Source organism: Struthio camelus, chromosome 5 (genome assembly GCF_040807025.1).
Source record: "Struthio camelus isolate bStrCam1 chromosome 5, bStrCam1.hap1, whole genome shotgun sequence".
Taxonomy (NCBI): domain Eukaryota; kingdom Metazoa; phylum Chordata; class Aves; order Struthioniformes; family Struthionidae; genus Struthio; species Struthio camelus.
The window spans coordinates 25,109,170-25,135,212 of record NC_090946.1 but is presented as its reverse complement, the minus strand read 5'-3'; the positions used below and the strand labels follow the sequence as shown (position 1 = coordinate 25,135,212).

Here is a 26,043-nt window from a genome sequence, read left to right as displayed (position 1 = left end):
CCCCCCCTCCCCCCCCCTTTTTTTTTTAAACAGGATGGAAAAAATATATAATGATGTGCTATTTAGTACCTGGATAAAAATCTACATTCAGGCTGCCTACACTGAAAGACTGAAACCAGTTCAACATGAAGAAATCTCAGTTAACGAAAATAAAGATTTTAGTAGCTCACAGAGCTCAAATTAAACACTTAAATAGGTAACACTAGATATTTCTCATGCTGCCTCACATTTCTCTATTTATTTTTATCTGCAGGATCAGGCGCGTTAGAGGGGGAGGCCTGGTAAGAATTGCCTCAGCCATCATTCTTGGTTACTTACATCTGTGGTCAATTTTCCACACTTTCTTCCATAAAAGGTAAACGAGGCACAGTACTTGCAACAGGATAATCTAAACAATATGAACAATGTTACTGTTAAAGACCATCTGGCTCATCAAGCACAGCTCCAGACTTTTAACTCCTTGAATAAAGTGTGGAAACCTGCAGTGTATTTTTTTTAATCCAAAATTCATTTTTAAAACAATAAAAGTAGAACTCCTGGAGACACAAGGGAGTCAAAATACAGGGAAATTCATGTTCTGTTTTTATTCTCTTGTATGTTACATATGCTGCAATCCAGACTAGAAATTAACATTTACATGTCCCATTTTTCTACAAAGAAGTCCTCTAAAATTTTCTGTGAGAAGCCTCTGTGTCTAGCCAATCTGTGTGGGGTTGGCGTTTCAGTGGGTAGAGAAGAGGTTTGAGTATTTCATAATTCACTTCAACTGAACAGCCTGATCCTGCCACTTCTTAAAATGTAATAAAAGTCAAAGCAGGCTCACCAGAAATTAGAAGAAGAAAAAAGGCGGGGAGGGGGAATGCAACCAATGAAGGCTTTTGTTAAGAGCATGTACACTTTCTTATCTGGTACAAAAATTAACAAGTGGCTGGTTCCCCAAGAGAAAAGCTTTAAAGCAATGCAGGAACAAAATAACATGGAAGAAGGCAAGCCAGTAAGGAGAAAAGAGAGTGATCGAGTGAGTTCAAAGGCAGCGTGTGGTCTGGAGCACCGAGAACCAGCAGCCTGAAAGTCTCAGGGCTGGCTGTCCTCAGCGCACCAGGAAGTCATATCACAGCTCCATGCCTTAGTTTCCCTACCTACTCAAGGGAACACGCAGCCTAGAGGGGGCACTGTCAAGACTCGATTTAAATTCTGTGATGCACTCTCAGATACTAAGCGACAACATGCCCAGTGCCTCGAAACAAAATAACTCCACAGACATGCAAGGGTTAAATATTCTTATACATTTAAAAGTCTACAAACTTCAAGATGTGCTGTTTTGAGGCAAACAGCTGGAACTGAATCTTGTGATCAGTCCTTGCTCAGATCCCTCTCGGTTTTAGCTCTGCAATTACTGTGCACGGAGTGGGTTAAACACTGTCACAGCTCTGCAGCCCTCTATTGCTGCGCTGTAACAGAGGGCAGGGTTTTTGGTCCTGAAGAGTTTTTTTCTTTGAAAATGTTTTAATGACGCTATAAAAAAAGATTGGTTTGTTGAAATGTTTTAGTGCTTTTTTATTTAATTTCAAAAAATATTTTTGAAAGGCAAAGGAAAGAAAAAGAACTAGTGCATAGTTGGAGTTTTTACTGCACAATAAGCAACACAAAAATTAATTTTCACATTCACTGGTTCCTGCCTTTAAATTCTCTATCACTGCTTTAAACAGAAACATCACCCTATCTGGTTTCTAGGTAGAATGCACACATGACTGAACCTTTCCCTACAGTAAGTTCTTCCAGCCACTCCCAGAAACATGTGTCCACAACCTTTTTTAAAAGTCTGCTCTAATGTGGATCTAATTTTCATTGAAGCTATTATATAAGCAGCCCACTGCAATATGTACTGACATACATATGCTAAACTTTTAGCTTTCAAAATCTCGTTAAGACGCAAGCAGGCATTCTGGGGTTTTTCTGATTTAAAAAAAAATCCCATTTATTATATGCTCATGACTCATGAACTAGAATGAAAAGCAGTGTTACAATAAGCAAGATAGGTCAGGCAGTTTTATGATTAATGGGGTCAAAAAGTTAGGATTCATATTTAAAACCCTGGTTGCTCACATTGAAACAATTAACTCTCTAGCGAGTATCAATTATACATCTCTATGTAGCCAAAAAATATGTAAAGTTTAGGCGAGAAGCAACATGGTACACCAAAATATATGCCCTAACAGCTCTTTTTCTGCAAAAGCATCCTATTTTTTGTTGTACCTACTCTAAGCCTCTCTCTTAATACTAAACCTAATATTAGTATTTGGGAAAGGAAAACAATTCACTCTATCAACACAGATCCTCTTGCCGAAACCTCCCATATGTCAGTGATAACATCAGTTACAAAAGTGTCTACCAATTATGTTTTAACTCAAAGAAAAATCATTCTTCTTTTAAATTTATGTTTCTGATAACTTGACTTAGCAGAACTCATGATAGTAAGAATCAAACGCACCGTAAGCAACTACTGGATTTTAATTAAGAGCATTCCACCGGAATAATAAAAACATGCTGAGTGATAAGTGTATATTCTTGAACACTGTTCTGTAAAGTATTAAATTATACACTTCAATGCTTTAGATTTAAATCCTAGCAGACACTGGCACCAATAGCTGGGACAACAACTTTCAATTAAGTCTAGAACTAAATTACTGGATTTCAAACCATTTCTTTAAGCCACACCTGTCCCCTAAACCTTTCATCGCATGCACATTTAATAACCCTTACCACTTCTCATCTAGAAAGCTCAAGCGGTCTTTCAAATTGAATCCTCATTATTGGCCCATTTCACATATATGGAAACTGAGCCACACAACAGGTGAGTATCCAAATTTAATGCAGGGACCTGTGTCATATCAGTTTAATCTGATATATGTTGGCACTGCTTTTGAAAGGGGTAATCACACCTCTTTCCCAAACTTGCTGCTCATTCTCATTCCTGCAAGATCTTTGTCTCTTGTGCTAGTATAAGCATTCACACAACCTTATGGCAAACCAGATCAAGAAACAACTTCATAACCAACCAGTCAACAAAAAAAGGTTAGTTTTAACCTATGTCAAAAAGTCACAAGGGAATACGCATCCAGAAAACAGTACTCCAACATTAAGGGATGGAGTTTCAGAAAACTCGTGGTAAAACTGGGAAACTCCTTATACAGCACATTAAAGGTGCCAAAAATGTCACATTGCCAAAGGCCAAATGGAAAAATCCACCCAAGAAAACCTTTTCAGGGAGGTTTAGTAAACACAAATACAACAAGTTCCCAAGGGACAAGTTTTTGGAGGCTGGTAGAGCGCTTCCACACATCGTATGGGCTTGCCCTGTTCTTGTGCCCCTCTCCAGATGTACGTTGCTGGCCACTGAGTGTTGACCTGTTTGCGTCTTTGGTTGCCCATTTTTACATTAACTAGCAGAGATAAGAGAGACAGTTGCTATTTATAAAAAAAATGCTTCTTCAATGAAAGATTAAATTAACTACACGAAATCGTAACCTACCATTGCTATTCGGACGATGAACATTACAAAGGTATTAGGTAATTATAATAGATTGAAGTGTAATTCAGCTTTTCTTTCAAGACCCACAACAGTAAGATTTCTGTGGAGCCTTTAGATTGTCTTCTCCAGTGAAAGCCCCAGAGGAAATACTTTCTTTTGTGGGCAGAGGGAATAGAAACTGCACCCTGATCTATACATGCCAATTAATACAGCTGAGTCTGTAGCAGTTATTCAGGAGCGTGCCCTAGGTAGGCACATCTCAAGTTGGGATTTTCAGAGCCAAATAGTAGACTTGGCAACAGAACTTTATTGAGGCAGTGCAGCTCTCTTGTTGGCCTTGAAAAACTCAGTCATAATGTTTTCATCTAAATAAAGAAAAAAGAAAGAGAGGAAAAAAAAAAAGAAATTCTTCTCTCCTGATGCAGGACTGTTCTTTATTTGGAAGAGTGGTTAATTACTCTTTTAAATAATGTTAAGCTTACTCAACTTAAATCTTACCATGAAACATTCGACCAACTTTGCAATGTCTTCATATGGTAACATACCCAAGTTTTCTTAAATTCATGGCCAGACTCTTAAACTAGAGCTTAAGAGCTGCAGGGCTAGCGTGCATGGTGGAAAAGCAGAGGAGACACAAAGAGGGAGCTTTGTGCATGCATTTCAGACACACAGTGATCATTGTATTTCACCAAGGACACTGGCAGGGATAATAGTGAATGGATGGAGACACATCACCTACCTCCCACTACACTTCCTGCATCACCCCAAAGTCCCAAGGCTTTTGCATATGCCTTCTCTACCTCAAAAATCCTCAGAAGCTTTAACTATTGATACAAACTGGAGAACGGGACTCCCACTGCAAGAGCAAAGGATTGAGGTCTATCCACAAGGCCATGCACACCCCCGACCACTCTTAACATGCACGGACATCAAGTAAATAATTCACATTCAAGAAATCTAAGTCGTGTGTATATACAGGAACACTTCATTTATTTTTTTAAATTCCTACAAAAAGCTAGATTCATTTAGCAACTTGGTAAAAAGTGGCTTTCCACAAACATGTCCTAGGCACAGGATCTGTTACAAACCTAAACTATTAAGAGTTATTTCTTTTTCTCTTTCGTCTGTTATCTCATGCTTCATATATTTCATTAAGTGTACCTAAATCCTTGTATGTGCCAGGAAATAAATGGCCTGTGTCCTTTGAGAAGAAAGTGTGAGGCTCACATAGATTACTTATTTATTCCTCTCCTTTTTCAGAGATTGATGAAAGATGAAATCCCTGAAAGCAGAAACTGCACATTCTGTCCCATACTCTGTGGTAATTGCTTTGAAGCAATAAATAAAAATGCTTGGGTTGCTGCTTCTTCTCCAAAGGTTACAGTGATGTTAGCAACCATGTACGTTAACACTTTTAAAGCTTGGTGAACTAAAAGACAAGGAAGATTCTCCTGAACACAGAATCCTCTACAGTGCCTAGATGAGACAACTGAAGAGGAGAAAACTGCTGCAGCTGACTGCGCTGTCTCTAAGTCTTGGCATTCATTATTTAAGTTCAGTGGAAACTGTTCAGCCTTGAAGTAGACTGACTCATCCACTTTAACTTCCAATTTCCTGTAAACGATCCATTAGTTTTTGGCAAGTTTCATACTGCATAGTACTTCCATCAAAAGGGCAGTTCTCAAATTCTTACAATTTCAACAACACCTTTTGTAACAGAACTGTAACGAGGACAGAATTTGTAGATACTTATGCCCTTACATAACCGAATGCGATCCCCACCTGAAGATGTCCAATGCACCACCATCAAGGGCTAATGAGTTATTTTGTTCCTAAATGTTCTTTTCAGATGTACTTGTTGGGTCAAATCCTTCTGGGCTACACAGTTCTCTCCAACTGAGGCAGTGTGCATGTATCAGAGAACAGATGCTGGGTTCAGATGTGGAATGTAAGTGTTATCTGATTAGGAAGATTACATACTACCTACGCTTCTCCAAAAAGTACATTACCTATTCCTATAGTTCTTTGGGTTTACAACGGCTGAAGTCAGTCATATGATAAGCAAATGTTACTTCTGTCATTTGCAGCTATGGCTGTTTTTAAACTTACCACTCCCTGCAAAAATTTAGTCACCAAGCGGTATCTGAAATATGTCATAACTCAAAATGGAACATAACTGTGGTATCTCCAGTGCCACCATTTGGTAACTGTAGATAAATGTATTCTAGTAAATGGTGACTAGTAAAAATTCTTCTCCTTCTATCCCCAGGATATAATTCTTTAACAATGAGAAAAGTGAGTAAAGCATCAGCAGTTATATACGTACTCAGCAAATCAAAATTTTTTTCAAGACAGCTTTCAAAGTACTTAGTAGGATATCAAATCCATGTGCTCTAATTCCAGCTGATACAGTTTTTCCCCCTAGAATTATTTTATTGAATTCTTGCACCTTGCAGAGTATAGGGCTGGAGTCCTGTGTTTAACCATGCTCTATGAATGGCACAGAGAACAACAGCACAGATTTCCTTATCTCAGTGTACTGCGTCTCGAGCTACACAGGGGAATCTTAAGTAGGTTGCAGAGTTTTTCAGGTTCATTCAGTCCCCTACCCTGGTCTCCCGGGACTGTCGGAAAGTGCAGATTATTAACTGAGATTTGCAAGATACTCTAACTCTTCTTAAGAACTGAGCTGATCTCATTCAGATAATTTTACCTAATTGGTGCAGCCATCAGATGGTAAAAAAAATTTCGGCCACTCTCGCAAAGTTTAGACCTGATAAATTATAGGTAAGTAACTCTAGGAGCAAAAACGTTTTGTGAAATTGAAGAAAACTCCAGAGTGTTTTGAAAGGCTTGTTTTTATGTGCTTAAAAATACACTGTGTTAGACTCCTAGGAGACTGCAGGAAACTAAGCGTCAATTCAAGCAGCTAAGTCTGGTATGTGTTTGGGTTTCAAAAGATACCCACCAGCTCTACAGTGCCTGCATCTCTGCTGGTAAAGTCCACCAGATAACAAACTCTCTACTTCTGGATGTGAACACAGCTGCTGAAACCCAGACTCAAGCATAAATCTGATTCATAAAAGATGAATCACATCCTGGCTTCCTTTAATAGACATTTTCAAAAGATGTTTAAGCCCATACAAAACAAACGCTATACCCTCCCTTTATCCAACATCCCAATCAGTAGTGCGTTCACTCAGAGTATCGGCTTCCCACATACAAATGCTTCTTCAATCTGAGGTGAAAACTCCCAGCTTCAGGTGAATACTCCAATCACCAGCCTACACAGTAGCTTGAAATGGAGCTGTACTGATCCCTTCTGCTGAACTTGTTTCACTTTGCACAGGATAATTCTATGGGATATTCAACAGAATAGCTAGCAAAACCTACATTTTCCCCTCCAATGCCTGTCCTGAATTCTTAACTGTAGTCATTCTCTTCTGACCCAAAGATCCAGAACATACATTTAAATCAACAGCATGCTTCCCACTGACTTTGAAGGATCAAGAGATTCCCAGGCTAGACTTTGCACAAGTATTTCCACTGTAAACAAAATATGCAAAGACGGCAACTGACAGATCCACTTCCGCTTCACTCTTTCTATTACATTTTCAAGTGTTAACGTAGTATGTAACTATGGTTCAATCCTTCAACTCTGTGCACTCTGGCCTGATCCATGTATGCACCTCTTTAAGCACGTGAATGGTTTCTTGACTTGTCTACTTGACTTGCCTACTTGCATGCTTATTGTTAGCACAGAATTAAGTGGTTTGTCAGATTGATCCCAAGTGCTTAGCATCTGAACAGCATGATTTTTTACTCAGTTGTACAGGAACACTTTCTCCAAAGCTTCCTCTCTCTATTCATGCTAATTGCCTACATTGGAGCCTATTTTCCAGAGACAGCAAAATTTATAGACATCCCTATCTCTTTGGGATTTATTTTTAAAATTGGAAACCAATAGTTTGATCTGTGGAATCAAATGAAGCAGAGCTGGTATACTAGTCATCTAGGGGTTAAGTTAATTTGTTAGTGCCCTTGCTGTTTCTTGCTGTCTGCCACTATGCATCCCCTCTTTAAATTCTGAAAAGAACACCGACCTTTAATCTGTGGTATTAGTTCCTTTGACAAAATGGAAGATTATGTCTTTTTCCCACAAGCCTTCATGCACTGCTTAGCCAGCTTCCATCTGGTCTGGCTAATTAAATGTAAGTTAACATTAAGTTAAGAGCCAGCTCCAGCCCACAGACCTTCTATTCTGCAACTGCAGATTTATTAATTGGCCAAACTATCCGAGTATTTAATTCCAATTTTTGATTACTTCTATTTTCTTCGCTCTCTCATGAAAACAGGGAAATATTTTTGAAGATATATTTGCAAAATTTCAGCTCAAAAATACAACACAGTAAGACATGCTAATAAAATTCTGAACAGCCATAAAATTGTCATTTTTTCTTCTGTATTTGACATGTTAATAAAGTACCATCATAACAGTGTGAAGGATCGGCCTATTAGGCATGAGATCTGGAATCACTGGAGCTCTACAGTTTTAAGCTGGCTGTGACCCACAATCTGGCCCTATATGTCCTAGAACTAGGGCCGGTCGTTGCATTCCTTATTCAGTCAAAACTTTCTTTGACCTTAACGGGCGTTCTGCCTGAATGAAGAACAGGGGGATTAGATCTAATATTGGAAGTTACTAATTGTATTCATGTCCACTGTTAACTTTTGATAAAATTAATTTGGAAAACTGAAAATGCAGAGACTCTAGGAAGTTAGATTTGTAGTTTTCATTATTCTGTTTTTAACATTAGGTAGTTCCTATGCCTCATCTATTTGCTACATTTAACAACAGATATTAGAGAGGAAAGCTGTTAACTTTTTAAGGCTTCTAAAATAAATAAAGTGGCAAAGTTAGATTTATGATTTTATTTTAATACTTGCCATTACAGCAAAAAAAAGATCTTAAAGATTGTTATTAAGTAAAACTGCTTACACCTCTTAACTAAATCCTCCTCCTTTGAGATAGAGGCAAAGCACACATCAAAAAATACTATTGCTTTAATGTATTTAACCTAATGCCTGCTGTAACAGTACCTAGAGTAAAAAAAAAAAAAAAGAAAAAAAGAAATGCAAAAAACTTCTAACTCACACAAAGAAAAAAATTACATAGCAGATCAGCTGTTGTAAAAAAAAAAAAAAAGAAGAAAAAAGAGAAGCCAGTACAAAGATTACACAGTTAAAAGTTCAGTTTCATATAAAAATCTAAACTGTATCAAGACATGCAATAGAGAATTTAAAAACATAACAAAATCTGTGAACAGCAGGAGTACTTCCACTTCTTACTCTGCATAAGGTCACATGAGCAAATCAACTCACTTCACCTTCCCCTGCCTCAGTTTCTCCATGCAGGCAGTACGGGTACATCATTTTCGAAACCCTTCCTATCTTCATGTGAAAACTCTCAAACGTTTTGAATTGCTCAGATGAAAATTTTCTATGTAAGGACACATTATGAGCAACTATTATTGTGTTGGAAATAGAAATGGCAAACTAATTCACTTCCAGGAGACTCCGAAAATAAAAATGCTGCTGTTACAGAGTGCAAGACCAACGACAGTCGCAAGATATTTTTGATTAAGGTTGCTTATAATATGGGATTTTCTAATCAACTCATTTTGTTCCCCCCAAACGCTTCAGATTTTAATGATCTTCTTGAGAAAAAACTTTCTCATGAACCTTTGAATCTGTGCTTTATCCTTCTGCCCAGCTTATTTTACTTATTTTATTTCTGCTCCAAAAGTATGCACATCAGCTCTGTTTTCTCTGTAGCATACCCTGGCAATGCTGTTCTTTACATGGAGTTACTACCTCTCTCTCAGAACAAAAGTAACTTAGCTCATAATGTCTGATAAAATCCAGTGGGTAACTCCTTCAAAAATGAAATACAAGAAGCAAAACGCACTCGAAATTTACTAGTCCTGCTCTAAAACTAGATGTAGCCTTCCTCCAAACAGAGCCATGACGATTTAGTTCACACTCAAAATACCAGATCTGCAGCAGAGGGAATGCTACACGCCGGGCCTGACACACTTGTGGCCGATTCCTCTGAACTCACTCCTGGCCCTCCTTGCACTCTCGCCAGCTTTCCTCGTCAACTGGAGCCACCTTGTGCCCTACAGAGCACCTGCACCCTGCTGCCCTTCCAGGAAAATGGTTATTTAGAAAGCGTGCTGGCATCCTGTGCATGGGACAATAACTCCTAGAATTATGTAGATTCTATATAATTTGTTTCATTTGCGAATAACTGTTTCAAGTCAGTTGAACAACAACAAAATAACAAAGATGTAAATCAGCTGAATGCTACTTTTTTCAATCCAATTGTTTTTAAGATGTGTCCAAGACACGAAGACACCTTCAACACTCATAGTGATAAAAAAGAACGCCATCACTATTTTCCAGTTTATACCTTATCTACATTTGAGAACTATAAGAAAGCAGTGACAAGAATCGGAGAGCATGAGCCACTTTGTGACATGTTTTACTTTGCAGTAAGATGGTAAACTCTCATCCTCTATGGTAATGAATTTGAGTGAACAGCATAGGGCCTTAAAATGTTTACAAGTACTGCAGTTCAGATTTGGCCTCTAGTCACAAAATTCAAATCCAGCTTTGAGACATCCCCAGAATTGCTGAATTTTTTGTTTGGCTCATTATAAATAGGGATCCCATGCATCAAATAGATCTGGACTTATTTCCAGAGGCTACTGGGATTGGAAGTACTGACTTAGAGCCCAATCTACAGTATTTATGTTCTTTTATTCCATTTTTAATAAGAACAATATCAAATGTGTTCAGGATACGATGGTCCTGAGCCAATACCTATTTCCTTCCCTTCTAGAAGCAAGGATCATTTTTTCTGTTCCAAGTGGGGAGGACAGATGTGATCACACCTTCCAGTAAAACTATTACATATCATTTAAGCACACGGGACCCGACATTTTTTCTTAAGCCTGAAAGCACAGGCCACAAAAAAACTGAACAACATAGCACAACAACAACTATTCTGGCCTTTTACCATTCTTCTTCTTCATGCACTCTGATGACAAGTTAGGCATACCATCTTTTGAATCCAGTACTGCAATACATTATACTGCATTTACTCTGAGCACTCTGACATTATCATTATCTTCTTTTGTGCCTGACAGCAACTGCAGCTCCTATAATGCTATTATTGTAATTAAGAACAATCTGAACCATTGACAGCATTGCCTCGTTCGCTCTAGAATCCCCTGTACATTAGTGTTCTTCTAAACCAATATTTCACTATTAATAGTTTTCTGCTTTAGAACTGCCTACGGTTAAGAGAAAAAAAATTATTAGGCCTCAGCCTAACTTGATGGCCAAAGAAGAAATTTGTTAAGAAAAAAATAAATGAAAAGCTGCACACTGGCAAACTGTAATGCTCTTCTTTACACGCATTGGAAATGGATTCACACCCTGCCAACTTATTCAGGCTGTTGCCCAGGTGAAGAAGCTTATTTTGGCTTGCTTCAAAAGGGCCACCTGTACAGACACAAAAGAAAACATCTCTCTCCTTCTACTAAGTGTACTCAAAGTACTTCTCTGTCCAAACTCTCTCTTTCATTAAACCAGCTCACAGTTGGGTAAGTAGGGCACAGCAATTTAGACATTCTTGTCTGCAAAATTCTGACCTTAACACCCACACTTGCTGCACATATGTGGTCTCTAGGCTGCCTGTACTCTTGTCCATCTGTTTTCAAAGCATGACGTCCGTTTGTTTGCCAAGCCAGGGAGCTGGTCCACCATAGCCCTACGATTCCCTAAAACCCAAGTCGCAGGCTGTCTGTAATTCCACACAAACAATCAATTGAAAGCAAAAGAAGCACAGACACTACTGGCAGGGCAGCACCGACATAACTACTTGTCTCTGTTAAGAGCTAGAGCCAGAACATCCATGGCCAAGCAGTAAGAGGCAACTTGCATTTTTTCTCTGGGGTAAATGAAAGCCTGGAGCGTTAAGTCCTAATACAGGAGAAACCAGCAGTAACTACCTGCACATTGTCTGAAGAGGTCTATGTTGAAGTCTACTGAACATCACTGATATACGTAGCTCTATAAATTTTAGTAGGCATGACACACAGGAAAGCACTATAGGAACACATGCGGAAAAATACAGCTAGTTGAAAAAGCTGATCTCTCCAAAGGAAAGAAAAATTTTGATTTTACAACTCCCTTTCCCCATCCTGTGTTTCAATCATAGCCAACTTCACCTGAATTAAGTGTGTGTTTTGTGCACTGGTGCAATCACCAAAGTCAATAGGCCAGCTCTGAGCGAAGCACTTAAAAGACTTCTTACTTCAGAGGCAGCCAAAGCAGATTCAAGTACTACATGCTACTTCAGTACAAATGCCAGAGATATGGTCACTGATTTTTCTTATTGTGAACACACGTTCCCTTAAAAAAAAAAAAAAAAAACTATACTAAAGAAACATTCAAACAGTCAGGAAATTATAATGTTTAGACTACATTTAGGATTTTGTATGCATTCAAAGCTTTTGCAGCATCAGATTGTATTTTCATGTCTAAGGAATTTCTTCTGGTCTGGAGATGTACAGCTGCTCTTCTCTATTCCACTCCATTCAGGCTCCATTCATTCGTCCAGGGTGGACCTTTTGCAGGAGGGTAGTGGTCATTGACAATTCTTGTGCCCCTCTCCTACCACCCCACTTAAGTCTCTTTTTCCAAATGGAATTTCACAGGTTTCACTATGAACGAAAGTTAAACTTACCCACCACTGGCTTAGCGTCACAGACCACTCTACCACTCCAAGCCAAGAGAAGAGGACAGAACCAGCTCTATGCTAAGCAGAAATCAGAGAGGACAAAAAGACTTAACCATGGCTACAACTGCCAAGAATGACTCACAGAAATATTCCAGGTCATTTGCAAAAATAATTATCTAAGAAAAATAAGATGAGTAAAGTACTTGTCAGCCATGGTACACTATGTGTGGTTACTATAAACATCAATAAGAAGTCGAGAAATGAAAGACTAAAAGAGAAGCGGTATCACTAGCTCAGGACCAATGTGATTTCCTGAATTTTGTATTTAACCCACACCTACAATAAGAATATTTCACAGGAACATGTGCAATTATTTCACACAGCAACTACTACAAAACTAAAAGGAAAGCAAAACATTTGGGAGACTGTACAGCCTTGTTACATAACCCTGAAATTCTTAAATATTTTGAGTAAGATCATCACTTGGTTGAACAGTGGCACAGTTTAGAGCCAGGTGCAGGCTTACTGTGAACAGATGGTGGTTAATCTTCCTAACACAGCTATGCCAATGCAACTTATTCTTGACCAGTCACATCCCTGTTATTCTTTTTTTCTGGCCCTTGGTTTTCTCTGGCCTGAACAGGGGTTGCCAATGGGTAGCTGCACAGTAGGCTAAAGATTCACTTAAGGCTGCTGATCTGATTTTGCCTTTGGTCCAAGACATCTTTTGTTTGTATTTCAATCTGGTCATCGTTAAGTGAATTAACTCACTGGCTCACTCAGCACATACACACCCAAACCCAAGAGGGATAAGGACATTGCAACCAAATAATATTATGTATTAGTAAGTATAGGCACACCAAACAGAAAATGTATAACTATAAATATAAAGGGCAAGGCTCTGAGTGTCCCTTCACAGAGCTGCATAGTGAAGAGCAGCAGGTTAAAAGTCTTCCACTCCCTTACACAGCTAGTAAGGGCTGGCCAGAGCTGTGATCCTTGTACTCAAAAGGACACAGGAACTACTATGAATTGGAAAAGGTGCAAGGAATATACCAGGAGCAAGTGAAGCCTCAGCCCCGCCCCAGCCCTTCATTCAGAAGAGCTGCACGCAAAATATCCCAGATTCCAGCTCATCCTCCCCTGCTTCCAGTGCAGCACTGACTGCACCTGGTGCAGTATTAACTGTCCTTTCAAGGGTCATCTCTTTTTGGTTTTGGCTGCTTTTTAGCTAAGAAAATAAGCCTACCATTACTGGCACAAGTCAAAAGCAACATGTATTTCACCAGGAACTGGTGCGGGGAGGAAAAGGAAGAGAACAGACACAGCAGATGGGAAAGCAATAATATTTCAGGTACTCCTCAACCACTGCTTCTCTGAAGTTTCACCTTGCAAAGGACCATGCCCCTACAACTGCTGAATTCACCTTTAGCAACACCAGTACTTTGCTGAAAAAGGCTGTAAAACTCTATGGATTAAGTTAATAGGAAGCACTTGATCTCAGTTACAGTGAAGTAACAAAAGAACTGGACTGTTCTTATCTTCACCTCAGTGAGACAAGCAGAGAGCCCGATATTAAACTATTTGGTCTGCAGGGAAGACATGGTATAGTGACTGCAGAAGGCACTAAACAAGAGAAAAGAAAATAGGACATAGCCCAGACATTCTGTCCGAGTGAGATTCACAAAAGTTTAGACCTGCACACTTACAGGAAGCTGTCTAAGCTGAGGGGTTTCAAGAAGACTTAAAACCCCCCCCAAAGTGCAACCTTTTTTCTTGGTCAGAGTCTTGGTCTCTTGGTCTTATCTTACCTTCAAGATTGATTTCTTAAATGGCAAGACAAATGTTGCAGTTCTAAAATTACAGATTTTCTTGACAGTGTGCTGACTTTACCGAGAATGAAAATGAGAACTGAATATTTACTTTCTTCTGACAGCTACGTTTGGTTACATCCATCCTAACATCAAAGTCTTGCATATTTTTATGAGTCTGATACTATGGATATCATATTTTAAATCTGGAGATGCAAGTAAAAAAGTAACATAGAAATAAAGGCACATCAGTCTGAACTGGTCTCTAGCTATTTTTTTCTTCTTTCCAGGGCTCTGTCCTGTAAATTGGAAGTGCTGGAGGCTATTCATCCACTTGTTTAATGCTGATTTTACTTTACCACTTTAATCTTTTCTACCTTTTATCTAGATAATTGATATCTATCTAGCCAACTACAGCAGAGACTGAAAAGAACTGACAAGGTATGCTGTCACCATGCCTTCACAATGCCTGCCCAGAGCCACAAGCTTGGGGGACTGGGCCAGCCCACCATCCCTCAGCTGAGTTCCCGAACCTTCAGACATGTGACCTCTTAAATCACCTCCAGAAGCCCCTTCCCACCTCTCAACCAGTCTGTGATCCTGTGACCCAAGCCTGTCAACCTATATGAAAGCACGGTCCAACTGGCAGCTTGCAGCCCACCACCTCTTCCCCACAGACAAGGAACAGCTGCTGCAGCAGCAAGCACTGCCAAACAACCAAGCATCCCATCCACGCCTGTTCACCACAATCTAAAGAGCTCAGCGGACACTGCTGCTTCAACCACGGCAGAGCCAGGAGCAGGGGGAGCAGCTGCTGCTGAAGAGATGAGGGCAGGGATGGACACAGCCTGACAGGCAGACAGTCTCCTTGCCCTTACCCCTGCCCCCAGCACTGTATCTCTTCCCAGCCCAGCAGCACCGGCCCAGTGCTCCCACCAGAGAGCGACCACTTTCCACAGTCATGCTCCTTGTCTCTGCTCCGGCTCTGCTCCCCTCTCCCCTTCACCTCCCCGGTAGCAGCCACTCTACTCCACGTGGCAAGGGCACAGAGATGAGAGCAGCAGCTGTTACTTCCTTTAACCTGTTCTATGCATATTTGATTTTATCCTGTATGAAACCTATAGGCTCAGAGGATTAAGAAACAGCTCAAATGGGAAACATATGGGGGGGTGGGGGGAAGGCACACTTTCATAGCAGCTAACTTGGCCACATAATCTAAGGCCAATTTTGCAAGCTAAATGCAAAGACAGAGCTCAATGGCTCTACATCTGCATGCATGTTTTCAGAGAACAGAATCAATGGTCGTATTAGGTCAGAACAGATGATCATCTAAGCCCACGGTCCCAGCCCTCTATCTAAGTCTTGGCCCCCGACAGTTGCCAGAAATGGATTCTTAGGGATACAAACAGAAAAAAGCAAATATACAGAATGCTTTCCCTTGGGATACCTTCCTAATATTCAGGGATTTCATGAACTGCAAGTTACATGTAGGCCACCATAGACGTTTTTTCTTTCATCTAGAATCCACCCAATCCCATTTCTAGCCTCCTCCCCTCCCCTTTTAAAATATTTCTGGTATCCAAAGCACCCTGTAGCAGTGAGTTTCACACCTTAATTATGTATTGAGTAAGAAAAGATTGTGACATTTCAGTTACTTCAAAAGCATCTGGATAGACCTAATGGCTGGGGTGCTCCTCTGGGAGGCAGAAGAGCCAGGCTTTATGTCTTCTTCCCACATATGCTTCTTACTGCGTGGCTGGGTCCTCCTGCCTCAAGCGAGACAACATCACGGCCTCCTTTGCCTCTTCACAAGCAAAAAGGAGGTTGGTAGCACCATGGCTTTTTTGCTCGTTTCAGTGCAGTCAGCATGTTTTACATATCCAATGTTTTACAGTGCTGTGGGATCTAACCCCTTCACAGACTTGCACGCACGCTAAGAGACATATGCATAAAATAGGCACTAAATGCTCAGTTCTGCCAAGAGAGTGATACCTCAGGATACAGACTGAATAACCTTCCCGGCAAACTGCAGGCATCTGGGACTCTCAAATTCCTACACATTTGCTCAGTTCAGGGTTTCTGTAGATGACACAAACGGACCAAGCCATCTACTCACTGCATGCTCTGTGGGTGTAGTTTTTAGATTAGGCCCTATGTAAATATTTGGTGAGAAAAATTCACATTTTTTTTAATTAGTAATTTTGGGATTGTCTGTGACTTCTGAGATTCAGAAATGCATTAACAGGCAGCACTTGCAAGTCTTTCCTGAACCAACCAGAGCCAAAACCTGTTAAGGAAAAAAAAGAAGAGAGAGAGAGACTCTTGAAACCAGGCACAAAGAGAAAATGCAAAGAAAAGATGCAACAAAACTCACAATGAGATCACAAAAACGAGTACTGGCAAAACTGAAAGGAACTGAAATGACAAACATCGTTAAAATGCAGATTATAGTAAGAAAAAAAAAAGTCCAGGAAAATATTTAAGAAATACGGATAAAGAACTCCAGGTTGTAAGTTATTTGAGGACAGGGCTCTTCCCACTGAGTGTGAATGTATATTGCCTAACATAATAGGACCTAGTCCTTGATTTAGCCACATATAAACATAATAACGCTTAACAGTGTCTTGCAGATAACAAACAACAGTGCTGAGTGGATGCTGCTTATTGCAGAGAGCAGTACTTGTGGAAAGAGGGAGCAGGAAGGCAAGATAGAGGCACCACAAGATCCAACATCTATCAAATGCAAAAGCTGTTACTGTCACCCACACAAACCTAATGCTGCAAGGCCCAACAGGTGACGAACAGCTTCAAGCATGTCTGAGTTGTTATTTAGGTATACCTCGGAGAGCGTGCATCTAGAGGGCTATTGCCATCACTGCATAAGCAATGGTTGGGTTTTCTGTCTACACTGCCAGAAGCATTTCAGAGGCAATTATCCATCTTTCTACTGAGCAATCCTTTCAATGGTCAGAACAGAAAGACCTCCCCAGATACCCCCCAACAATCTGGGTTCAAAGGAGGGAAACAAAACCGCAGTGCTCTTCTCTTTAGTACTTTCTTTTCCTTCCATACACTGTAGATGCGCTCAGAAAGGCTTGTAATAATTAAATGACAACAAACGACGCAGATGATTCTTCCCTCTACTATTTTTTTCACTTTCCATGTTCCTTCCACCTAACAGAAGTATTTTATCTACTTTACACAACTTGCTCCAAGGCAATAATTATTCCAAGGTGGTACTAATAGCTTTTGTCCACCATCAGTTAAACAGGCAGCTATGATGCCTGTGGCAGCACACCAAGAACATGGGAATATGTAACACAGTTTACAGGGGAAAGAAGAGTATAAGCACATTTCAGCTGCTACACATTAAGCCTGGAGATAAAGCACATTATGTCAGTCATCAAAAACAACCATTCAGCTATTCTAATAGCACAAGAAGGCCTAGGGTTGATGCACTGATATGCTGCAGTAAAAATGAAAATTCAGAACTACTGATTTATATAAGAGTGATGGCAAAACCTACCTCAACCCATTTCTTCTTCATAGAAAATGCTACATGCATCTTTGAAGCATTGCTATGAAATCTGCACACGCGGGCCCATTGATTTTCTTCATACTATATGTTATTACCAACATATTTGCTAATATGCATAGGTAAGACACAGCAGTTCTTCTTTCAACTTCATTTGCATTTTAAATACAGCATCAGGTAGCAATAGTAAAGAAAAAACCTGCAAAGCATTTAAGTTAGTCTAGGATCTCTCACATGAGAAACAAACAGATGATGAGCAAAAGATAAGTCCTACTGTTACAAAAAACAGCCCTTTGTATCTATAGTGCACTACTCTGCTTAAAGAGAAGTTGCAGAAACAGGTCCAAAGAAAATAATTCAAAAATCTCAAAATTCAGCAGAATGCTCCTTGTATACTAACAAATACATTTCTTTCACAGTACAATGCACATACATAAGCCAGATCAAGGTATGACTTCTCTTTCAGAGAGTCTCACAACAAGGCATTTTAGTCACTGATTCCTTAAAGACAAAAATTTTTATTTAAAATAGCTGAAGAGCTCTCATCACCCTACGCTTATTTTTAATTTGTAGTTGTTCCGATTTTTATATTATTGTTAGAAATGTGCTATGGTAGCAAATGGAGACTAAGAAATTGAAGGGAAATATCAAGAAATAGCAAATCTAAAATATTTTATGCTGTTAACATCGTAATTTTCCCTCAGGCACACACAGAAACACAGCCTACTGTGACCTCACATACTGAAATGAAATAAAACCAAAACATATGAAGGATAAAGAAGAAATATCATATAAGCGGAAGCTAGAAGAAAATTCATTCCTTCTCTTGCCCATCAACACCAAATAAGCTAGGAAGAAGAGCAGTCAAATTACTGAAATTGATGTCATATCAATCGGAAAACTGACCAAGCCCATACAATGGGCAGTAATTGCTCTCTACCCAATTCACAGGTCCAAGCTGTCTGTTTTCCATCTGCTCCTACGCAATTTAAGCAATTCTGAACTTCGCTCTCTGTTTCTGAATGTGTCACAGATTTATTAGAGCGTCAGGTTCCAATTCTTAAGATTCTCTACTAAGGTAAGCTATTATGAGGAGCTAAATTTGTATGTCTATAATTGCCAGGCCAGGAAAATTCAAGGAGGGCAATCACATATGACCTTAATGAACCCACCATGAAAAATTCATAAGATAATATAATATACAACCCCACCCCCAAAAAAGAGGTCATTCTGTTCTCTCCTTGCACTTGTATAAAGATATGCTTAGTACACAATACAAAGTACTATGAGGAGCTTATACTTTTTTTTTTTTTTTTTTAACTTGTGGTTGGCTTTGGCTAGTAAAATTAGCTTCACTATGGCTCTTACCTCCTGATAGACGAAGACTGGAATCCTTCAAAGGCATATATGGGGTGGCTTAATTTTTGAACACTTCTCAAGAATGAAAGGGACAGAATCTTACTATAAGCTAATTCTTGCTTATAGTTGCTTCACTTGTAAACAGGTCATCAAATATTCTAGTATTATCTCAGTATTTTTTGTTGCATTAAAAAGGTAATTATAGTAAATTTAAACATAGTTAATCATTTGTAGTTTTTGTTCCTTTAACAAAATGTATACACTATTTAAAGTTGCAGTTGTTCATGCCCTCTCAGGAAAGACTAAAGTATGATGCTCTTACCCTTGAATTACACCAATGAAGATGAGATACTGTAAATAAAATCCAGGCCACAGCCCTGTGTGACAGAAGATGACCCAAGCAGCTTTGCCTTCCTCACTCCCAGATTTTATATTTCATAAATATTCTCTAATAGTTAATGACAACTTATTTTGCAAATTAACATACATCCTAAGGCATGACTAATCCCTACTTACATCATGAGCGGTATCTCAACTAACAGAATCTCAAGTTATTCTCTTTGTTCTGTCCTGGTATAGAGTACAATAATTATCATATAATATATAATAGATATACAATAGATGATCAGCCTTTTCTCTGCTGTGGTAGGGTGTGTATTCTCTGCTCTGCCAACAACTCGTACTGCGTTATTAGAGAATTCACTTCACTTCTACATTGCTCGATATTCTCATCTATAACACGGGTGGAATAATCACCACTGCCAGGAACTGTGAAATTCGTAAGGAAGGACTTGCTATATGAAAATGAAAGGTATTACCAAAAATCCGTTTTATATTGCACTGTAAGCCACTTTTGCTACATGTAAAACTACACAGATTTTATAAATAGCTTGCATGACTGTACTATTATCACTTCAGATCCTAATGGCTTTGTATTTGGTAGAGCATTCTGGCACTGGCTCTATTATTGTGATGTATAAAAATATTGTTTTGACAGTTAACAATGTCTGTTGATGGCAAAAATACAAAACCTAATACATACAATTATATACTTCTACAACAGTTATCTAGATACATAAATAAATAGTATTAAAATGTAATTAGTATGTTCCCTACAACAGATAAAACATTTTTGCATTATTTAGAAACATTAACTTTTACACCATATGATAAAAGGCCAAAGAAAACCAGTAAGTTTCTGTCCTCTATGTAATAGCAGAGCTTATATCAACTAGAAGAAAGGAAATTTTCAGTTACCCCTTATTTCTCTCAAGAGCACAAGCCTCAATGACTTTCTTGAGCAACAGCTAATCTCTAAGACCCAGGTGTGCTTCTGAGCTTTTGTTTCCAGGTATGTAACCTGAACGTGGTCTGGCTTAATGCAGGACTGAAACAGAGTGGCTGCAACAGCCCCTTTGTTGTCCCTGAAGGCATGCAGGTTGGAAAAAAGCCATAGCACGCACCAGCCAGGCCCATAAACCCGTTGATCAGGAGATCAGGATGACAGAGGCATCCTCTGCATCGTCTACATTCATCTAGAAGAGGAATACTTGTTCCGTTGCCTATACATTAAAGATAATAATAAACTGCAATAAGCAGAATTTTTGACTCATGAAGAAATACTGACGCAGCTGAAATCTATTATGCAGATTTACTCTACTATAGCATACTAAAATCACAAAGCAAGACTAACAGAACAAGACTTGTTCTATTGCCTATGCATTAATAACAGCAATAAACTGGAATAAGCAGAGTTGTTGACTGATGAAGAAATACTGACATAGCTGAAACACAGTAGGTGAATTTACTCTACTAGCATACTAAAATCACAAAGCACAAGGCTAGGTAGATAAGAAGGAGAAATAAATAACCTACATAGCAAAAATACCATTATTTCTAAAAAGTTATTAACAATTTATAGTATTTAGGGACCTTAAATAACTAGAGATCAATGTTCACATTCAAAATGAGGTAGATATCCATAGCAGACTAACTAGGTTAGCGAACAGGTCGAGATGCTATGGAAAAAAAATGTGAAGAGAAAAGGTGCCATCCAAGAGTACCTCATTCTAAGTTACAAAAGCTGAAGGTCTAAATATGGCCAACAGAAAAAAAACATTTTTTCAAATCCCTATGAATAATCCCTTGAACTTTTTCTAATATTTTATATGTGTTAACAGTTGAACGATCATGTACACTCCTATAACTGAGACATTTCTCTGTTATAACCTTGACGTTAGAAAGGTCTTTAAAGCAGGAAAATCAAAGAACAGAGGCTAGACCCACAAGCAATCTGATCTCCTATATGAAGGCTGTAGTTTAATTTCAAATATGCCTGAGTCCTACAAACTCTGACAGTACAACATAAGATGGAAGCCATATGCATCACAGCCTGCAAGAAATAACGTGGCTCATGAATAGTGTGCAGACCCGTATTTATTTGTAGGAGAGATTAGGAGGCATGAAGAAGAAAGGGTTCACTGTAAAAACGTATTGGCTTTAAAAGTCATTACCATTTGAATCTGCTATTTAAAAATAAAATAAAATAAAATCATTCTCACTAGTATAAAGCCATACCAGTACATGTCAGTCTCACGTGCTTCCAATGAAAAAAAAAAAAAAAAGATAAGTAAATAAAAGATACATTCTTGAATGTATCATTAGAGTCTTCCAAGATCTTTCCAAGAAAGATGCTATGGAGAAATTAATGAAACATTTTGTCTCCATCATGAAATACTACAATATTCTCACAAAGTTTTAAAAAAAAAAAATCCAAACCACTGTGATTTTTTAAAAAGCTTTAGGAAATTGGGAAACACAAAGCACATCATCAATGTTGTTCCAAAATGTTAAAAGGGTAAATATTAACTTGATGAGACAATGAAATAGCAGGTGTAGATTTTAATAAATTTAATAGAGACACAGAAATAAAGACAAAAACTATGATTTCATGGAACACATTTTTTTAAATAAGATTACAAGATTGTGAATAAAAGTAACCGTGCTGTCTCTGACAGATACCTGTAGATTTATGACATAACACTGTGGCACTGATAAAAGTAGTATTGTCTGATAGCAACACTGGACATGCTAAATCTACTACAAATAGGTTAAGTTAAAAGTCTCAAAACATAACTACAATACAGACACATCACAGAAGATTGTTTCTAGTGCATTGCTACTAGAGTTCATCGATACTCTTACAGAAATGGCATAAGGAAGTGGATCCCTAGTAAAGTTTGCCACTATTCACTGTTTCATAAACTTCTGGGCCAACTGCAATGAACAGAAGCTTGAATAACATCAGCACAATTGCGTAACGTATTTTAATAGAAAAGCAAGACTATGCATCTCAGAAATACAGGTGATGGCTACAGCGAGGGGCTCACTCTTCAAAGTAAAGTGTTATCGTCCTTGTCCATGGCATTAGCACTATTCTGAAATACTTTGCCAAATTTCACTCTCCACATATATATCAGAAATCAGGGTCTGTTGAGCATAACTCTTTTTTTCTTGCTTAAGAATGACAAACATTAATTGAAAAACTGTTCTGAAGCGGACGCTATTCTAGCTCCGCTTGCATCATCAGTTGCAAAATGACGGGTGAGTGAGGTTAAATTCCAATTCTCTGTCTCATGGGATTTTAAATAGGCAGATTCAGTAGGGCCTGGATATTAATTCACATGTACGGACAAAGAAAGAGACCTTTGTACACGCTCAATCTTCTTCAAAGGATTACTATCACGAGGCAAAGGTTTTCAGCTCAGTCTAGGAACAACTGGGTTAAAATTTAAACCTTTAAGGAGTGAACATAATCACATCATTCTCTCAGAGCAATGCGTTGAGAGCATGCTGTACACCACTATAAGTCGATACACTGCAAACCAAAGCAGACATAAGCATCTTTAGCCTCACTTTTTTTTTCCTTCTTTTTAGCACTACAGCTTAAAAAAGTAGGTAATCTCAAGCAGGCACCGTGGGGTGCACACGCCGACGCAGCCCAGGGGACCTCTCCTCGCCCGGATGCAGCGAGGCGCAGGGCACCTCCGCCGGGGGTATCACACCGGCTTTTGAGGCGCTGCCTCTCTGTGGCGGCACCCGCCTTGCGCTCCCAGCACACATCCCGGCACCCAGACCCCTGCCCGGCTCACGCCCCGTCCTAGGGCGCACCCCCGGGCCCGGCGCCGCCCGCCCTGCCCGCAGGGCACCGCTCAGGCCGCCGCGCCGCACCCCGCGGCCCGCGCGCGGCGGTTGGCGGTGGCGGCGGTTGGCGGTGGCGGCGGTTGGCGGGCGGGGCGGCGGGGGGAGGGGCGGCGCGCGGCCGGGCCCGCTCGGGCCCCGCGTTTCCCCGCCGTGAGGCGCGGGCAGGGCGGCGGCGGCGGCGGCGGCCCGGGCCCCGCAGGGCGGCCGGGGAGAAGCCGGGGGCAAGGCGGCGCGCTCCTCCCTCGCTGCTCGCCTGCCCACCCGACACGTCCGTCCCAAGTCAGCCCCTTCCTCCCGCTCCCCAGAGCCTTTTCCTCTCCCCCCCCAGTCTCCTCCTCCTCCTCCTCCCACCCCCCATTTTAAGGTAACTCCCAGGAAGCGTGCAAACCTGTAAATTTTTTTTTTTACCTTCTTTGGCTTTTTTCCTCCTTGCCAGCGTGCCGCCAAGTTTGCCCAGGAAGGAGTCATCTTTCTTTCTAGACGGGGGCGATTTAGGGGTGGGGGATTTAGGAGACGACGGGGACTTCTGAGGGGAGGTTGCCATGGCGGTCCCAGCACCGCCGCCGCTCAGGGATGAAGGGAGACAGGTTTGGAGCCCAGGCGGAGCGAGAGGCTGGCCCCTGCTCTAAACGGAAGCGGAATTATTTCAGGCATTTGAGGCAGCTCCTGCTCCGCTCTCCCGCTCTCCCTCTCCTTCCCTCCCTCCCTCCCGCCCGCCCGCCCGCCCGCCCGCCGGGGAGGGCCGCGCTGCCCTCGCCCGGCCCGCGCCCGTTCCCTCCGTGCCCCCCCACAGCCCAACGCCCCCCCCAGTCCCCCGACAGCCCTGTGGTCCCCCTTCCCCCCACCTCAGCCCAACGGTCTCCCAGGCCAGCGGCTCCCGCCCCCCCCCCCCCAGGCCCCGCAGCCCGCCCTCACCCCAGCCTGCTCCGCTCGGGGCTTTCAGCCCGGGCGGCGGTTCCTCGTTGCGGCTGACGGGGGGTCCCGGCTGCCTCAAGGCGCTGGAAGAAGGGTTTTTCTGTCAGGGGGAAGCGACACCCTCCTCACCCGCCCTCCTGCCGCACGCTGAAACATCGCCTCGTTCAGGCGAGGTGGTCACCCCCGCCCCCGCCGCGGCCTTGGCTGGCCCCCACCAGCTCGGCGGCCCGCGGTTTGTCCTCCGACTAATCGAGCAGTGAAGTGCCACTGAAGAGCTTTGGGCAGGTCCCCGCGCGGGTTGCCACGTACACTCCAGCCTTGAGCCAATTTTGGGAAGCGGGCTGTCTTTCTGCCCCTGTACCTCTGTCGTTGGAGGTGGGCATCGCGTTCCCCCTTTCTGCCAAAAAAGACCTTTATTAAAAAGAATGTGAAAGAAAGGTTAGTGAGCATGATAAATTATTGCCTGTGCCAATCCTCTGTTGATTTGCAGGTGAGCTGCTTAAGAGAAAAGTATGTTTAAAACAGGTAATTGGCTGTGACTGGTTCAGGAGACATCTAGGGCTGGAACAGCATTAATGTCATCTGGATGTACTACTTCACTCCCCTCTTAATCACTCGATTAACAATTTAGGCAAAAAGCCACACACACTTTATGCAAATATCTAGCTATCCATTAGACATAATAAGAGAAATGAAATTACCATGAGGATATTTCTAAATCAGCTAATAATTGTTGTTTTTACAAGCCAGTAACAATGGTTATCTGATGAGGGATAGACACCAATGAGTATTTGTTGTATGCAGTTAGTATATGCCCTAGAGAATAATTTCATTCACCCCTACCACCATTACTTAAAACCAGGAATCAACACAAGCCGTTAAGAGACTCTCACGTTTCCTTAGGTTTGCTCTCTCTGGCTTCTAGCACTGATTGCGCGTTTGGATTTTGTCTGCAGAATCTCCCCACCTTCACACATTACTCTGTTTTGTTAAGAATTGCTGTTCATGCGCTGTATAGATTAGGATACAAACAATTCTGAACAATTTTTTTAAAAACAATGAAATATAATTTTAAAAGAAAGCAAAATAATCATGTAGAGTCCTTTCTATATACACACATGTGAATCTGCAGCATTTATAAACAGCAATGACACAACTTTGGACCCAAATACTACACACAGACGTCCATGTAGGATTTTGTGGGCACAGCAGAGTAGGATTTTGTGGGCACACAAATCTGCTTGCCTTTGTGCCACTAAGTTTGGTATTAAAGGCAAAAAGAACAAATCAGATATTTCAGACAGTAATGTGCGCTGGGTTATACAGCATGGGAAAATCAGAACTCAGCATGCATTTGCCAAGTCACACACCAAATAACTTACAAGTCCTAGTATCTCTACTCAGTTTTGTTCCATACTTTTTTATACCTAGCATATGTAAATTAGATATCAAATGTAATATTCCTTATTTAATAGCCTCATGAGCTATAGGTAAGGATTTAACATCACAAGCAGAAAATATATTTTAAAGGAAACTCAATGTGCATTTAAAATAACTTAATCTGATTTGGGAACAGAAATACTGTAATGCCTTGAGTAATAATGCTAAGGGGTCACTGCAACAGACTTAAGTTTGTTGTGTTCTTTAGGGGCTTCTTTCTGAATTTATTTGCAGTTCTCTTAGGTATAACATTATTGCAGGGTTTTTCCAACTTATGATGATGCTCTCTGAAGATAGTTACAACACTCCTTCTCCCCGCCTTGTATCTTAAATTTCCAACTACATATGCTACTTTTTTCTTTTGATCTGGAAATATATATGCACATATGAGCTTAAATTAATATTGCATTCAGCACAAAACGCCATATAAGTACACACA

At 40.6% G+C, this 26,043-nt stretch overlaps 1 protein-coding gene across 3 annotated transcripts in view; it reads right to left on the bottom strand.

The window, feature by feature from the left end:
- PARVA (parvin alpha) overlaps positions 1-24,629 on the bottom strand; it is a 68,716-nt gene extending 44,087 nt beyond the window's left edge. Inside the window, exons 1-3 of one of the 3 annotated variants that reach the window (XM_068945129.1) lie at positions 24,474-24,629; positions 24,165-24,247; positions 23,658-23,869 (exon numbers count right to left, since the gene is read on the bottom strand). In XM_068945129.1, coding sequence (XP_068801230.1) covers positions 23,658-23,869; positions 24,165-24,247; positions 24,474-24,614 — 436 coding nt within the window. In that variant the 5' untranslated portion in view covers positions 24,615-24,629. Of the gene's footprint in view, positions 1-23,657; positions 23,875-24,094; positions 24,136-24,164; positions 24,418-24,473 lie in introns of those variants that run through there. The other 2 variants (XM_068945130.1, XM_068945131.1) reach the window with 2 other exon arrangements.
- Positions 24,630-26,043: the final 1,414 nt, after the last annotated feature.